Here is an 18,351-nt window from a genome sequence, read left to right as displayed (position 1 = left end):
GAAAGCGCGATTTCACACCCCGGGTCCGTCGACAAAACTTCCGTGGCCCACCGACACGATTCAGGTTTGTCATGTGGCCCTTTGCAAAAAATAATTGCCCACCCCTGGTTTAGAGCCTGGATGAGTCACTAGTTCATCACGGGACCAAGACAGAATCAAAACAACCATCCTTAGTCAACATCACAGACAATGGGAATGGAACCCACAACATTCTTTTTCCCTATTATCCTTATTCCACATGAGTATCACTATTAGTCTTATAAGTGCAATCAGTAGTAGTAGCAGTAGTATTATACCTGGGAAAACACTTCTCCTTTATTTTATTCATCCTTTCAATTGGGGCTCCACCCTCCAGCTGCCATTTTTTTATCCTAATATTTAACCTAACTTGTGTAAATATGGAAAGAGTAAACAGCAGCTTGTAGTGTGAAAGTGAAGACAGGGAATGGGGCAGCACTCAAACTGGCAACAGGTGTGAGGGGGCGGACGGGGGAGGGGGGGGCGGAGAGATCCCTGAGTGGTTATCCGTTTTATTCATGCACGCACCTGCACGAAACAGTGACGACAACGAAGAAGAATAAGAAGTCGTGGTGGAGAGAGAGAGAGAGAGAGAGAGAGAGAGAGAGAGAGAGAGAGAGAGAGAGAAAAGAAAAACAAGGAGCTGTGACTCATGTGGAGGGTCTACGGAAATAATAGCGGCGGCTTATTCTGTGTCTTGCCTCCCTGTTTGGCGGCTACAGCCCCGGAAGCTCCACCTCCAACACCACCTTCTATGACAATCCCGGCGTGAGGCAGGAGCGAGCGGCCAGGACGCAGCAGCCGCAGCTGGATGCAGTGACTCGCGGACGCCGCCGCCGCCGTCGGTGCGGACACGGACCCCCGCACGCTGACACGCGTTTTTTTGCGTTGCGCCTTGCTCCTGCCGCGTCGACCACTCCCCCCCCCCTTGCAGCTTGTTTTAGCCGGAGAATGTAGTCGGCCGTCCGGGAGAGCGCCGTGGCCGAACGTCAAGCTTCCCCCCCGCTGGCTCGTCGCGAGAGGAAGGTGAAGAACGCACCTTGCATCCCGCCATGGGAGGTCAGATCACCAGAAACACCTTGTACGGTAAGGAGGGAAGGCGCATCTGGATCATTGCGGGGCAGCCGCGGCGTTAATGGGGAGAGGGGCGACTTTAAGTGGACTAGGGGGGGGGGATGATATAATGTTGAGTCGGATCGGCCGCGTGTGCGTGCGTGCGTGTGTGTTTGTGTGCATGGGAAGCGTAGGCGTCCTGGTAAAAATAAATGGGTAGAGAAAGTGGCCAAGTTTCGTTCTGTAAGTCACGACTGCCTTTGCATAAATGGGATTTATGGGATTTTTTTGTTGACAAGATGAGCTTCTGCAATAAAGGCATCAATTTCACTCATTAAATACCCCTTATAGTGTTGTTTTTATAGGAGGGAGATATCAAATGGAAACTGAGACACTAACTTTCCCACCTGGCCTTGTTTGCTCTTCCTCAGTCAACAGTTAAGGTGTGAGCGCGACTTTAATGTTCTTTTTGTGACAGTCACAGCAGTCAGCGTAGAACCAGTTGTGCTGAACGCTGTAGTTGAAAAGTTCCCTCAAGCAACACAATGCAAGAGCTTGATTCCCCTAAAGTGTGTATGAAAGAAGAAAAAAAAACGATGTCGAGTGGTTTTCATTTGCTCTCTGACAGCGATATGTAAACACACGCATATGCAATCTATAGCGCAAAACTAGGAATGTAAATCATGTGTGACTCATTATGTCTGTTTATAATTCACAGCATTGAAGGCTTAAGATGCCAACAAGCCTGATTAAAATGAATGTTGTGAATGTGTGCTTTTATCATTTGGGCTATCATTTGAATTGTAAATCCAAAAAATTGCAGGTTTTTCGAATTGTGCTTTCATTTCTTCTTCTTTTACGACAGAGTCGATCAGTTCTAGGAATAATAAAAACATTTCTTTAGGCATTATTGCTTGCTTGAGGTTAAAAAAAAATACAGACTCAGTGATGACCAGAAATGAGACTCAAGCTGATTCTGACCACGAGGAGGCTGATATACATGCAAAGCACTAATGTTGTTAATTGATACACACTATAGGGGTAGTAAACATCTCACACAGAGCAACAGGAGCCACACACCCCAACACTTTAAGCCAATATTACTATGGTGAGTCACTGGTGTGAAGTAACCCTACCCTACACTCTGAAGGTGCAGCCAGGGGCACTGTTAGAATGTTTTGGCCCTGTGACAATCAGGGGGCCATAAGAATGTAATCCCCCACCCCAGCATCCAAGGGGCTCTCGGGCGCATGAATCATTCAGCTCTTCCCCATCTTTGCAACACACTGCCACGGGTTGTAAAGCTTGTATTAGGTTCTGGGTAGTGAGCGGTCAACATTTCAACACTTCAACCGACGAGTGGGAGCGCTCACTCACTCTGGCAACCTTGGCTTGAGAACCAGCTCCACAACGAGCACTGCCGATGAGTTATTACCGAAGCTCCGAGTTTATTACTTTGATCATCATCAGGGCCGCCATTCATTGGCAAGGAATTAATCAGGCTAATAATTTAATGCCTAATAAATTTGCTAAGTCCCCATTTCTGGCTTTTGAGAAATGAGCGGAGTTGTTACACTACAGCTCTTTAAAATTAGAGGTTTTGGACAACAAAAGCAACAACAAAAGAAATCCATTCCCACCAACATGAAGCTGCGCACACAGGAAGTCATAAGTCTGGTTCATTGGATTAGTTTGAACACAACTGTTTAGGGAGCGTCATGGTTTGCAGAAGGTATGGATCCCACCACATCCAAACAAGGAAGTGGGCGGCTGTAAATAGTATCGAAACCCTACATTCAAAGCAAAATCAAATGGGCCGGACTTGGTTTGTGTTCCAAAAATAGAAGACAAAAGGAAAAAACACAAAACAAAATCAGGCATGATTATAAAGTGGACTTGGTCGCCCGTGGATGTGAGAGCAAATGACAAATGAAGCCAAGCGCAGGTGGTTTCTGCGTCATTGTGTGTGTGCTGCCGTTTTGCCAAAGAACACAGTGTACATGTGCAAGTGCGCCTGGGCACCTATTGGGCGAGGACTATTGGGAGAGTTGACTGGCCACAGGGGGTGCCGCTGTGCCAATGTATGAAACTCACAGATGAAGCAGTCGATTGAGCAGCTGATAATAAATAAAATAAATAAAAGCCGATAATGAAAGCTAACCCGGCTTTTGGGTTGTGTAGCAGCCAGTTGTTTGTCAGCGAGAAGCGATTTTTGTTTCCCAGGTTGAAAGTGATGGGAAAAGCTTACCCAAAGCTGCAAAAAGGACATACTGGTTTCATTTGGTTATTTTGCCACTGGCGAGTGCTTGTCATGCAGGAGGCTTTCGTTGAGCCTCCATAGTAATGCCACACCACATCGCATGTGTTTGGCCGTCTTAGCTGGACACAGCCCCAGGGGGACAGGGACACAGAGAGGAGCATAAGAGACCAGGTGACACTTGCCACGGCCACTAGTCATCTCCGTTTGTCCTTTCCAATTAATGACAGCCGGGCAGTCACGTTGTGTGAGATTAAGTAACAATATTATTCCCTGATTCGCTCATCCAGCATTTGTCACGGCACCTCCCCATTATCAGGACGGGCCTGTGGCTGTGTTTGAAAGTTTTTCCGTGACTTTTGTTTAAGCAAAGCCGCCATGTCATTGTCATCATCGTTTTTGGCTCCATTCGCAGGAAATCAAATCGGCTATTTTTATTTATTCATTTATGTGTCCCCTGCGAGCGCTGAACGCAAAACAAACAAAAGCCAGGAAGGCCAGAGAAGTGAAAATGAAAATGCTCAGGGGATTTCAGATAGAATGAGTTTAGGAAAAACAAGGACTTACAGAATGCAAACTTCAGCAGAAGCAGAAGTTCCCTCACACCGGATTTGTTTTGTCAGCACATTATGGAAGTATATGAAAAGAAATCTAATAAGAACAACATCACATTTTGAGACACTTTAATGTTTTTGTTACTTTGAGATTATTTCTTCTACTGCAGTTTTCATTTACATTAACCTCCATCACTGTTGCAGCTCAACCGAATCAACAAAACACCGTCAGTTGCGTAATGTAACACTACTCGCAACATTACTGCAAATTTCCCAAAACATCTGATATTTTGGATCAGCAGTTCAGGGACTTACTTAGATTTCTGATGTTCGCACCCAGTGTAACCTCTTTAACATTACAGAAGTGTCTTTGTCTCACAAAAGGGAGGGAAAATAAAAAATTCCTGTCAGATCCACCCCCTTAAATTTAATTAATTGCTCCCTGTGACACACCCCGTCCATCTGGTAGATTTCACCAAAATTCATTGCTGACAGAACAAAGAGTGGTCAAACGCCAGAAAATAAAATACAGCCTCCTTAATGGAGGTGGTAAGTGGAGATGTTAGATAAGCTTGAAAACACGACTGTGGGGATGATATCTCCAGAGGCCTTTGAGGCTTCGCTCCTGGTCTCAGGAAACACAGCGCGCTGGATGCACGACCACACAGTCCCTCTTTCTGTTTTCTGTTTTTCTGACGTGACATCATGGGTGCAGTATGGTGGAAGGGCCTATTTATGACTTTATCTAGTGCACAGTACAATTTCCACATTGTACCGCGAGGACAAGAGCACGAGAGGAGTTGAACAAATACACTTCGGGGAGCCAAGAAAACTTGGCAGGGCCGGCGCAACTGTGATTTGGAGGAAAATACCCTTTCGAGTCTAACCTCAACAAATTATACATTTCGGGGAAGACTTGGGGGGAGGGGGGATGGTCGCCCTGCGTGGCTCGAATGGCCATTTCTCTTGGTGGAGTCAGATAAAAGGGTGCTATCACAACAGTCATGGATGATTTGTGCTTAGTATACTGTCGTCTCATGACCCCTTGCAAGGACACGCAAGATTGTCATCAGTTTCGAATGCGGTATTTCTTTCACAGACAACCAGCAAGGATGGAACCACTTAATTGGCCCCGTTGTTATCTTGGAGATTTAGTCTGCTTGATACCTTGAATATTTTTTTTCATCAACCCAGCGGGGAATCCATAGGACGTGATCTTGAAGTTGAGGCAAAGCTTTAAAAAGGAAAAAACAATTGGATCAGTCAGTTTTCTTAGTGCTCGTCTAGCTGGGTCCCTGCAGCTCCAGTCTTCTGATTGGCAAGAAGCAATAGGAAGCAATAGCACTACAAAGTGGTATTTGACTAAATTGGAGCTAAAGCCAGTCCTGCATGAAGAGAAATTATGTTGAACATATTCAAATCCACGCCTGCTGTTTTAGTTTACCCATTTAACATGAAAATGCCATCGGGTTCTGATGAAACCGCAGCACAAGTGAATCTCCGTAGCCACTTCAGCGCAAAGTTGTTTCCTTGTTTCTTCTCTCTTCGCGTCTTTTAGCGGCAGCTAGAACCAGTTGCGGCCTGCTTTCGCAGAGTTAAGCCGATTGGCTGTCGAATCCATGAAAAACGATGACAGATGGAAAACTCTTTTAGTTGAAGGTTGACAAGACGGATGAAAGGGATTTTAGAGTTACAGCCTGACTGGTTGGGCTGCTGTGCGAGGTCATGTTCAGGTTTTTGTTTTGTTTTTTCCTTCGTGAAAATGGACCTTCAAATGTCAAAACAGAGATCAAATCAATCATCTAAACTATCAAAACATAAGACTATGTGAAATTTGTACATTTTTCCTCTTATTTCCCTGTGAGAACCTAATGTTGCTGGGAAAATGCTTTCGCCCTCACATCACAGTGACCTTGAGTTGTACTCGGAGGAGAGGCGCGCAAAACAAATGGAGAATGAAGCGGGCCGGTCTTAATAAAGTGGGAGTGCAGTACGACCGTCACGGGGGAGTAAAAGAAATGTGATGAGAAAAAGATTGTTTTGCAGTAATAACGGACCCAGTAATGGTCGGTCTGTGATTCACACAGGTTCACGTGGGAACGTTTTTTAAAGCCTCTGCTGCATATTGTGACTCAGATGTTCTCATTTGGGTCTCACCACCCCCCCCCCCACCCCCCCACTTCCTTTCACTGGGCTAAACACAACTAATGTCAGTAAAGCTCATTCAACGACTTCAGTGTTTTTTCTCCTTGGTTTTGTATCACAGGTTAGCTGTATTGTACCGAACTGCCTTTTTTTAGGCATTTGAAAAGAAGAAAGAAAGAACAGAAACTGGAAAGTGTTATAGCCGCATCCTACTATTGTAAGAGCAGTTCTGCTTCGTCAGCCAGCTTCGCATGTAAACATCAAAACGTGGCGAACTCCCTCTCCGCGCTAATGAAACCGTTGCTAAATGTTGCTTTCAAATTTTCAAGCCGCCCCAGATGTTGGGTGACCTTTTTTTTTTTTGTTTTCTTTTCCATTTTCCTTCCCACTGTTTAACTGTGCGAATGTGTTCCGTTGAGAACAGACCTGTTCTGATCCGTCACAGTGAACAATATCAAAAAAAAGAAGAGAGAGCTGACCTTTTCCTGAAATTGCGGTATTTCATGCGAGTTTCTCACAGCTGCACTTTTCCAAATTAAATAACCACGGGAGCAATTCTTGTTGGGGTTGTTCTTCCCTTTTCCAGTCAAGGACATTTTTGCATGTCGTTTAAGTCGTGTGTTGTTTTGTGTGTGTGTGTGTGTGTGTGTGTACGTGTGTGCGCATACGTGGTGTGTGTGTATGTGTATGTGTGTGTGTGTGTGTGTGGTCCCGCAGTGAACCACGAGAGGCTGAAAGGAGAGCTGAAATATTAGAATACATGAATGCGCTTTTGCCATCTGTAGATATAACAGGATTTGGATGAGTGGCGTGAGCTGAAGTGCAAACGACGATGTGTGCCTGAGCCGGACCAGCAGTCCTGACAAAATTTTTATGTTCCAGACCATCTAATACAATTTGACTTTGGAGGGCGTTTCACTTAAAAAGTGCCGCCACACAATAAATTTTAGGCTCTTGTTTTTTCACCCCTCCCCCGCCCTTCTGGCCAAACTAATGCCCCACCTCTCCTCTTCACCCCACCCCAACCCCGTCGCAGACTCTCTGAACGGACCCTGTCCTCCGACGTCCCACCGGTACCACCACCATCACCACCACCACCACCACCACAAGCCCAAGCGCTGCCTGCCCATCCAGCCATGCAGGAGCCCCTCCTCCTCCTCCTCCTCCTGCCCGCTGCTCTTCCACCCCAGCACCAAGGGCTCGCAGATCGTCATGGACATGTCGCAGAGGACGGTGAAGAGGCAGGCGAGCTTCTGCAACGCCATCACCTTCAGCAACAGGCCCATCGCCGTTTACGAGCAAGTTCGCCTGAAGGTAATCAAAACACGCAGGCTGAGGCGAAGCTAATGCGTAAACAGCAGGAAAAACAGGGCCGGGGCACGTGCGCTATGCTTGTTTGGAAAAGGCACAAGGTTAAATTTTGCCCCAGTTAATATCAGGGAAAAAAAAACCTTCACCTCCTTCTTCCCTGTCGTATGTCTTTTTTGTTTTTTTTTTCAATCTTGTTTTCTCACTCTCTCCCTTTCTCTTTCTCTCACGCTGTTCGTGTGTGGGCCAAAGCTGCAGCGGCTTAAAATAAGTTTCCACTTCACCTATCAGGCCATCTATGTCTCAAAAGTGCGAGAGCGGGACACAAGCATTGCCATGTGAGGAGTATACTGATATCTGGCGTGATACACGCACTCCGAGAAAAAACAGTTTCAAAATAGGACAGAAAGCGTTTGCAGGTGATAAACATACCGGCCTAACGAGTCCCAGTCTTATCTTTGAGGATTTTTGAGCCGAGCTGGTGGCTTGGCAACGACGGACAGAAGCTGCTTGTGATTTTTGGCCCGGGCTGAAATATTTCCCTGACTGTTATATGAATTACCAGGAAAACCGCTGCCTTGTGTAGTACCTGTTGAACCAGCAATAAACCCATCAGCTCCAGCTGTACGCTGTGTTGAGCCCTAAAGAGGTGAAGCCGCAACGATTCTGGTATCTGCTTGTGCTTTTCCCACCGCAGAGAAAAAAGCAGAAGTTCATCCCTGTGCCATTTCTCCGTGCGTTTCCGCAGATCACTAAAAAGCAGTGCTGCTGGAGCGGAGCCCTGCGTCTCGGCTTCACGTCCAAAGACCCGTCGAGGATCAACCCGGACACGTTGCCCAAGTACGCCTGCCCGGACCTGGTCTCACAGAGCGGCTTCTGGGCCAAGGCGCTGCCCGAGGAGCTGTCCAACGAGGGCAACGTGGTCTCCTTCTGGGTGGACAAGAGAGGCCGAGTGTTCTACCGGATCAACGACTCCACCCCGATGCTCTTCATCAGCGGCGTGCTGGTCTCCGAGCCTCTGTGGGCCCTCATCGACATCTACGGCCTGACCCGAGGTGTCCAGCTGCTCGGTGAGTCACATCGTTCACAGGGAGCTCCAGCAGATTCTTACGCTCGAGCACAAAGTCAGTCAGACTTTTGGTCCAGACTTTTTTTATTTCTTTAATATCAATAACTGCGTGATGAACTTTCTCTCGTCTCTAGTGGCCGTCTGTGATTTTGGATGATCTGATTACGTCTGGTATCTCGTAAGCCAATTCCATTAGCGCAGTTGGCGACCTCTCAAGTATTTCTGCGAGATATTTTGCTTCGGTCAATGTAATTTTACGCTGTTATTACTGCCCGCACAAGGAGCACACTTCACTCCCAGCCTCGTATTCCATATCAGACAGTGGAAGCACTGGGAGGTTTGCCCTCAGTCTTGAACTTTTCCATGGAAGGGCAGGGAGGTCCCGGACTTCCAAAGCTTCAAGACTAAATCTAAATACTGCTGTGGTTATTTTGTTTTCTTTAGATGCAAAGTACAATTTGGAATCCAGTGCTGGAGCCACGACAAGACATCAGCTGATCTGCGTGTTTATATTGTTTGAGAGTTTAAAGGAGTCGTGTGGTCTTACAGATGGAATAAATTATTTTCTTTGGATTTATTTTTGAAGGCTTTGCCACTAGAGACCATTTTGGAAGCTGGTTTCAGGCCAAATCTGGCTCCGTAGCCAAAGGTTAGCTGTCCCTATTCATTTTCGACAGCATCCTTTGTGTTTCTGCTGCAGTGAAAACAAGTGACCAAGCTTAATTTTTCCCTCTTCAATCAAATAACTCAGCAAAAAAAGAAAGATGAGATGCTGGGAAATTGGATAGATTACTAAAATTGTTGTTGATACAGAAATTTCCCTAATTTGGCTGACGAAAATTACCTGAAGGGGAAATTTTTCAAACAAAATAACCAAGCAACGAAAATAGATGCTGGGAATTCATTCAGGAGTTGCCCAAGAGGGCGAATTTCTGTACATCTAAAAAACAAAACACCTTTTCTGTAATGCAACAAACAAATTACAGCCCATGAGTAAGCTGGTATTTGAAACATTATCTAACAACATCTACAGGGACCAGCTGCTTCCAATTCAGTGTCGTATGGAAACACAGATGAATAATATTTTTTGTGGATACCAAAGTATTATTTATAGCCTTTTCCAAGAATGACGCCGCTTCTCTGCGAAGAATAGAGGCTGTCATCACCATTAATAAAAATAGAAGAGCCCTTCATATTGTGTAGATAGTGCCATTTAACCTCATTTATTGCCGCGCGGTTGACAGCGAGAAGCGCGCTATCTTAAGATGGGCTGTTCGGTATCCAGCTTCCAGAGTGCGACTATCTGGGGTTCAGCGGCCTCCCGGTGCTGACCGGCACACAGCTCTCGTCAAAGAACAAGAGCGGTGTGTTGGTCATCCCAGTGGGACAAGACAAGAAGAGGGATGATGTCAGGCAATGACATGTCTGGCTGTTTTTCTTTTTTAACTCCGCCCCACCCCCCGAGGGAATCAGACGAGTGGAATGTCTCACTGCGGACTGTATCCAAGTCTGGGAAGCTGGACTTGATTTTAAATGCATCCAAATGATGATAATTGTCATTAGCTGAAAAGCATGAGCTCACTTGGTTATGAAATAGCCAAACTCAACCAGTAGGACTGTCTTAAAGGGGACTATAAAAATGACATCTTCCACAATGCATGGGGACTTCATGAGTTGAAAAACAAGCGCGAATAATCTCAAAATATCCAAAAAGACAAAAGTTAGTACAGAAGAAAGGGGATTTCAAGAAAGTCAATGTAATATTGTGTGTTTAACAATCAATCAATCTGTAATGGAGCTGTAATGGAGCTTTTTACGTATTTATGTTCTAATCACACAAAGGTATCATACAATTTTCCATAATATATGTATACATATCCATGAAAATACATCTATCATGTTAGTAACTTGAATAGATAGTATTCAGCGCTCTAACATGTCAAGGAGTGATTACAGTCATGCGGTCATCCAGTTACAAGTGGCCCTTGGGGAGCGACAATGAGGCTGATGTGTCCGCGAGTCAGAATGAGTGTGAACACTCCATACATCTGAAAGCAGCGGCATTGTCTCAGCTTGCCGGCTTCAGTCTAGCAAACAACTCTTGGTCTCGGAAATATGCGTAGAAACATCAAAGCCGTGGCGTCGCAACCTGGCACACGCGCGTGTTTCTTCTTTCACGGCAGCAGGGATCGTTTCCACTCCTAATGACGCTTGCACCGGCCGCTGATAACCCGGGCCAAAAACTACACCTGTCGTTCGTTCGTATCACACAATCTGTCCAGGTGGCAGCCAACAGATCTCCTGCCATCGCTTTCTCCACCCCCACCCTCCCACCCCCAACATAAGGCAAATGGAGCGTGGGGCTCTGGTATTAGCGGCGGTGGGGCGATGGAAAACACTGGGTTCAGGTGACCTTGATCTGACTTTCAAGATGAATGTTTAACACGGTGAAAACACTTGCGCTCAGCCAGTCTTTGGACACATGCTGGAGGCATTAAGTTGAGAGGGACCTCAGAGTGCATCGGTGTGAAAGGAGAAAGTGAAGCTCATAAGCCTACAAGTGAATTTTTCATATTTTCAAAAAATGAATTGCTGATTTTTATGCTAAAAAAAAAAGGCATTTTTAAACTCTGCTCTGCAGTTTGTCTCCATTGTTGTTAATTGATTTCTGTTTTTGTTTTTGTTTTTTGTATAATGGGAGGTTTCAAAGAGAGGGGTTAATACAGTATAATGTGAAATGTCCCCAGAGGATAATCCATTTTGGCACAGGCTTCTTGGTATAGATGACGCCTGGCATCTGTTCCGACATGACATCAATTTGTCCGTGGCTTTTTCTCGGCCCCTCGACTTCTGCAGCTCCGGAAACAAAAAGTACACTTGTGCCTCAGCTGCCCGCCTTTGGGGGATAAACTGGGCGAGGCGGGACGAAGGGGTGAAAAAAAAAAGCGACTCGACTGCGCCTGAAGCCGCGACCTCGTTTATTGGATGACACGGCAGTCGGCGTACATCAAACAGCTGTCGGCAGCTGCTGTGTTTCAGGAGTCACTGACAGAGCAGAACTGTGTCTGATCACATCCTCTTCTGTAATTAGCGTTTTGTGGATTCATTACAAAAGGGCCCTACCTTGCTCTTGACATGAACGGTGACGCCGTGAGACGCCACCTGAGCGCCAACAGGGGCCGAGGGAGGCGTTCCATTGGTTTTCCGACCCATTCAGAAAGGTCATTATGGTCATTGTGCCCGGGGGAACGGTCTCCCCCTGATTATTCCCCTGCCGTAATCCATGGCGCCTAATGTTTAAACAACCCTCTTCCTCCATGACGGTTGATTATTTATCGCTCCGCAGAAACGAGCTGCACTGGAAATAACCTGCAGTGTCCACATCAAAACACGGCCGGCAGCACATCCTCGCCTCCGTTTGATCCTTCGCAGCGTTGCATTGAGAATTCATCTGAGCTCATGTCACTCATCAGCCATTTTTAACTCCCCATCCACCACCACCACCTCCCCACCTGCGCTCCCTCTCAGTGCCCGCCCACCCCCGCAGGCCGTGGGCAGCCAGCCACCCATGCAAGAAGTCAAAAGGTGATGGCGAGATCAGCGAGACGGCCTGAAAGACGAGATGGCGTTGCATAAGGCGGGGAGGCTAAATTAATCTGCCAGAATCAAACTGGGCCTCCGGGAGTCCAGACCCAACAATGCTGCCCCATGCGATTTAAGAAAGATCTGTTACATCACCGGTGTCTTGTCCCACTCGCGCAGCTATCAATAAAAGCCACCAAGGGCAGCATACAGGACAGCATGTGCTGCGCCGCGACGCATTAGCCCTCGGAAGGGACTTACAAAAGGCTTCCTCAAGTGTATAATAAGCCTTTGCAAATAGCATAACACAGTACCTTGTTTGAAAAGCGCCACAGTTTTACATAACACGCCATTTACCTACGGCGGTGTCGCAAGAAAGCCTCCCATTTAGCGTCATTAACTTTTATTTTTTACATTTTTTAAATTAAATACAGCAACATTTTAGATAACGACAGTTTAATTCAGCGTTAATATCAACCTTCGCACGGCAAAGCTTTTCCCTAAAAGCTCTAAGAAATCAGGTCACTGATCAGACTCCCAGCTACCACCACCACCCGCACCCCCAAGCGGTTCTCCGCTCTCCCCCTCCGCTTACGCAAGGCGGCGGCGGCGGCCTTAACGGAACGTGTTTGTATATAGGACGACTCTCGAGAGGCCACCCAGCATCCAGGTACGATGATGGATTCCCTCCAAGTCAGACAAGCGGAGCGAGTCAAAGGCAGCGGCTTGATGGATGCAAGATGCCCAACCGGGTTTTTTTCTTCTTTTTTTTTCGTTATTTGTTTACTGGAGGTAGATGAGTCACTTAATCACTGACAGCACGGTAGCGATCCGTGAGAGCGGCGTCTCGGGCGAGTGTCGTCGTCGTCGTCGTCGTCTCGGCGAGCCTCTCAAGAAGACTCCAGCGTGGCCGCGGCTCCGTCAAGAGGCCGCATGCCTCTCAGGTGATTAAGGAGCGGCCGTCCACATCCATCATCTCCCTACATGGAATCGCCATGCGTTCAGCCTGGGGAGTGTCACAGTGCGGTGGTAGGGGTCGGCGGGGGGGGACCTCCTGATGCATGTTGTCTGTGATAGCTAACACACACACACACCAGCCATCACTCTGCTGGGAGCTCAGAAGCAGCAGGAGCTGCTGTTTATGAACAAGGCTGACGCCCCGGATTCTCCGAGGACGTGTGTGGCATCACTGTGTGTTGTCAAGTTGTCGAGACTGATTTATCACCAACTTTTCTCCCCCCCAAATGTTTAGGCACACGCACGCAGTCCTCGCACACCCGTAGCTCCTCGACGCCAGTGCACGGTGGTTTTAATGGGGTGATTTTTAGCAACAGCAGCTCATTGCATTTGTTTCATTCTCTTGTATTATTCCTTCAACGATACCCCAAAGTAGTAGTCAATACATGTTGATTAGGTTTTTTTTTAAGCTAGTCATTGGGTTTTTATTGGATGTCACTACCTGTCGTCGCCGCAATTTATCATCAGATTCCTGAAATTGCCGTCATCCACGAGCCTCGAGTGAACTTATCCACCCATTCATTTATATTGAGTCAGTTTAAACTCGTTAGGCCCGTCAGCTAACACCGTGGCTAAATTACATGGTGAATTCAGATAGCTCATAGATTGTCACAGAAACTATTTGCGGCTGAAATTGTCCATTGTAAACGTCTTTTAAGCCAGGGAAATAACAAAAATAGAAAGAAAAGAAAACACAACTTGACAGTTTTAAGCTGTACCTGCTATTCATACCTGTTCCCAACGCAGAGCTGAATTCTTAAAAGCTGCACAAACACGCTGGGTTGTCTGAGCTGCATTGTGTTGTCCTTTCCTTTCTTTGTGTCTATTTTTGACTGCGTTCATTCAGTGTGCCGAGTGCTCGCACACACCGGCTTTAGCGAGCTGGCTTATTATTTTGCTTGTCAACGTGGATTATGTAGAGTTTCACAGGATTTGTGTTTCGTCTGGTTTTTTTTTCGTCATTGATTACATGTGTTTAAATATCGAGTGAAGCAAGATAAATGCCACCTGTCAGAGAGAGACTGGGTCAGATAAAAGTGGCTCGGATCCCGAGAAGCAGGCCTCCTTTGGCTGCTGATATAACGAGAGCGTTACAAAAAACTTTCATGTTGTTACACAGTACAGTCACGGCCACTGAACCGAGCTTCTATACTATACTGCTTCTGATTTTTTGATGCGATAGACATGAAAGATGAAAAAATAGACGTACTGTTACATTCAGTCCAATCCAATGCTTACAGCCACATCCTCTGTAAACAATGAACTGGAAATTCAGGGAAGGGAAAAAAACGATATGTAAAGTCGTCATTCTGCCAGCCGAAGGCAAACAGTTGACAGCAAGAGGGGGGCTGAGTGTGGACAACGCGAGATGGTCCGTTTCTTCGTATTCTGAACATTTAGCAATGTCCTTGAGCTGAGAGCTTTTGGCAGCGTCGCAGCAGAGCTATGAATCACACTGCAGCCTGTCGCACTTTTCCCATTTCGCTCACCGCTTCTCCAGACTGAACACAGATCGCATAAATAAATCACATGAAATGGCGTTCCTCTTTTTCAACAGCCAAGACGCTTAAACCCAATTACAGTTGGATTAAGATTGTTGCCAGACTCTGCGCCAGTTGTCCGTCTTTGCGGAGATCACTGAGCCCTCGTGTTCACGTTAAACTCTTGCAGAGACTCCTGCGGTCGGACGGTGCGGGGGAGGTTTTCCCAACAGAAGGCTCGGGGTGGATTAAATTAAGGCCTTGTTAACTTCACTCCATCTTCCAACCAGATCTTATGTCTTGTTGCTTTCCGACTATTGAGTGAAGAGTTTCTGCGAGTCTCTGCCCTCCCCACCGAAATTTTAACTGCAGAGTCCTAAAATCCAGTTCTCTCTGGTTCTCATGAATGCATCAGTGACAGCTGGATAAGGAGGCATCGCACAAACTGGATTTGAGAATTTCCTCCTCAAATATTATGCAGCCGAAGAAGATTTAGCTTCCCCCGCCCTCCTCCCGTTGGCCACGGTGATAAAAGACACATTGATAATACCGTTGACGGAAATCCACTTGAAACTGCGCAAGGCCCATTTCTCTGACAGTGCAAAATGTCCATGGTGGCTTGTGTAAACTTAAAGGCAGAGAGGCTGCTTTATTCCGTGAGCAAGTGTCTCTCACATTAAAAAGGGCCTCAATAATTTCATTAATTGTATTTAATTAGCAGTTAACACAGAGTGTTTGACGCAGTATCCTCCCTCACTTAGCCTCCGAGTATACTAACTGCAAGACCTGCTTTTTGGAACAAGATTTTTTTTCCCCGTCTGCATTTGCATACTTGGTGTTAGTGTGTAGGCGTTTTAGCAAATTCAGTGTGTTAAAATTAATTTCTGGACTGTTGGACCAGTGTAAAAAGCCGACACGAGCGAGCAGTTTATTAAATACTTATATAATGGTGTATTGCAAGCAGGACTTAAGGATGGTTGACATAAACATTTTTGCAGGGCTAACCATCCCTCTCGTGGGATTCGTGCAGATAGACGGAAACCAATTTTAGTCCAAAGCCTGCATAAAAAGCACATGTGTCAGTGTGACTCCACTCTGTATTTGGTAAGAAGATGAGCTCACAGTGTTTCCACACGTCCTCTGGCAAGGATCAGGCATCGTGTCTGTTACATTCGATATGCGTTTAATTGGCTGACATTTAGATGCTGTTGAGTTGGGGGAGGCGGGGCGGGTGGCGGCTTACAGTAAACCAAAACAATGGCGTTACGCTCCTCGACCTAAGCATCTGCCAGCGCGCGCTCATCTGGATGTGCGCGTACGTATTTATGAGAGCTCTGCTCCCAGTGATCTCACAGCGAGGAATTTATTCGATTTGCCGAACCAAAATAAATGTCGCTGGACGGGCTTCACTGTGCCTCATCTGGGATTTAATCAGCCCAGATGGAATCGAAACGGATTTGCGGAGAAATCAAAATAGGAACCGTAATGGAACCTGTCAGGTTTGGTTCCTGGGATCTGGGCCGTATGGGAGTTTGGAGAGGGAAGGCTAATTGCATTCAGATGACGGGACGGATCCCGCCGAACCGAAGGCTCGACTTATTCCCTCTCCGCGTTAGTTTTGCAAATACATCCAAGCTCGTTGTTGTTCGCACAAGATTTTTCTACAATTTGGACCAAACAAGGAGATTTAGTGTGTACTGGAAAAAAAAACAAAAAACAAGGAACCTCAAGTTGCAGCATCAGCGAACAGATGCTCTCCTTCACTGGAAATGCCCAGAACAAGTTCTCCCCTCCGGCAGGGTTGGAAGTGCGCAATGTTTTATACATGTTTAGATGCTTCAGGAGCTTTTAAGCAGCCTTCCGTTTTCACGTCGCTCCCCTGTGACGACCTCGGTGTCCTTTTCTAACGCCACCATTTGTCGCCACTGCACGTACCAAGTTTTTTTCCACACTCACGGTCCAAATCTCAGAGACATCTGGCGACAAACCAGAGGCTCAATCTGATCGCTAAAAAAAGCGCAAAGAAAAATGTGGCCCCTATTCCAAATGGCAGTGCGGATCCCCGGAGGAAAATACGGGCGCCGCTCTAGGATATCCTCTAAGCCTTTCACCGCTTAAAAGGGGTAGTTCATCCAAAATTGAAATTTCACACATTGACTGCGAGCGATTGGGGTCCGGGTGAGATTTCTGAAATGTAAAAAACAACGAAAGAAGGAAAGAGCCAGGTGTGTGTGTGTGTGTGTGTGTGTGTGTGTGTGTGTGTGTGTGTGTGTGTGTGTGTGTGTGTGTGTGTGTGTGTGTGTGTGTGTGTGTGTGTGTGTGCGGGCAGTGCACCTGTGTGTGAACTGCTGTTCGTTTGACAATGTGTTTTTATTTTTTTTAAATGATCTGTGTCAAAAAAAATATAATTATCTCCCGTTTTGGCTCCCCTTTTGAATAGGATGGCTTGTGTCTGCAACCAGCTCAGCATTGGTTTGTTCTAGGTGCAACCAGTGTGCTGTGCTAAATAAAAATACAAAAGATACGGCCTGAACATCCTCTCTGCCCAATATTTTGCATGTTTTTTCAGAAACGCTTGTATCTACATGTTCATTGAACTAAAAGCGCTAAACGTGCGTAATTTTCCCTGATGTGTGACAGTCGCAACCCCCTTTGCACCGCCTTAACAGATCAGCTATGTCATTAATTATCACATGTAATGAATTTTTTGGCTGTTTTCCCACGTGAAAACTATTAGTAAATCAGCCCCTTAGATGGAGAGATATAGATTATTTTTTAATTAATTAAAACCGTCGCCGTTCTGCTTCCATTGTGCTGGCAACGCGCGGAATTCTTTCCTCTGTGAAACCCCAGGATGGTTACATGGATTAGAAAATGTCCCCATATCAGTAGTGGTTACAAGTGAAATTTGCAGTTTTTTGTTTTTTTCTTCCACTCTGACAAACCCTTCTTTGATGAATTCCCTCCCCTTTTATGGAACCGACACACTTAAGCTGCTCTCACCATTCTTCTTCCTCATGACAGATGACTTCACTCACTTGTTCGAGACAGAGGCCTGGATAGCCAACCCCTCTCCCCCACCCACCAGCACGCACCTCCCCCCCACCCTCCCCCCCGGGCATGCATGCTCAGGGTAAATCCCCAAACACACACACACACATACAGACAACCAGTGCAGCTGACCTTGTATAGAGGTAACAGCTTCACTAAACCCCCACCCCCAAAAGCCTCCTAATCCTGTTCCACAGAGCCAAGGAATAAACTTGTCTCCACGGTGCCATTCCATCGTTGGACCTTGGAGCAGTTTGGGACTAAAAAAGGAAAAAGAGGATTCGCGGAAATCCGCAAGGCAAAATAAACGAGGGCCGTTCATTAAAAACAGCGCGTGTGTTAGTATACAAACAGACGCCTTCGCAAGGAGAAGGCGGGGCCAGACCGTCTCCACTTTCAGGTTATATCATCGACGGCAGAACGTTAGTTGTCAGTCTGGCCTCGCCTGTTGCTGCCAGGTTTTCGTTGATATCTTAGACATCTCCCTTTCGCCAACGCTGTGTTTTCTTTACGGGAACTGGTTTTTCCAGTCCAACAGTCGGTTAATAGTTCCCTCGAGGTATCAACTTGTCTCAGTTGGTAAACCACCAACAGGTCCAGAGTTAAAAAAAGAAAAGAAAAAGAAAGACAGGTGTATGTTTTGGCGTGGCCCGCGTTCTCCCTGCCACCACCCGCCCCCAAACACTGGCCCTTTTTTACATTGTTCGGCAAGTACCGACCGTTTTTATATTTGCGCCCCCTCGCAGCGGCGGTGCCATTAAAGCTGAAGTCAAGAGGTCAACCAATGACCCCGCAGAAGAGTGTCAGTATGGTATG

At 46.5% G+C, this 18,351-nt stretch overlaps 1 protein-coding gene across 1 annotated transcript in view; it reads left to right on the top strand.

The window, feature by feature from the left end:
• The first annotated feature begins 288 nt into the window (after positions 1-288).
• Positions 289-18,351, top strand: part of neurl1ab (neuralized E3 ubiquitin protein ligase 1Ab) — a 31,985-nt gene continuing 13,922 nt past the window's right edge. Inside the window, exons 1-3 of the mRNA XM_076038292.1 lie at positions 289-1,104; positions 7,064-7,341; positions 8,084-8,405. Of these exons, the coding sequence (XP_075894407.1) occupies positions 1,071-1,104; positions 7,064-7,341; positions 8,084-8,405 (634 nt within the window). The 5' untranslated portion in view covers positions 289-1,070. The remainder of the gene's footprint in view (positions 1,105-7,063; positions 7,342-8,083; positions 8,406-18,351) is intronic.

The sequence above is a fragment of the Nelusetta ayraudi genome, unplaced genomic scaffold (assembly GCF_046127955.1).
Source record: "Nelusetta ayraudi isolate G7.1 ecotype Tasmania unplaced genomic scaffold, CSIRO-AGI_Nayr_v1 ptg000056l, whole genome shotgun sequence".
In the NCBI taxonomy this organism is placed as follows: domain Eukaryota; kingdom Metazoa; phylum Chordata; class Actinopteri; order Tetraodontiformes; family Monacanthidae; genus Nelusetta; species Nelusetta ayraudi.
This window is presented reverse-complemented; position numbering and strand designations above follow the sequence as displayed.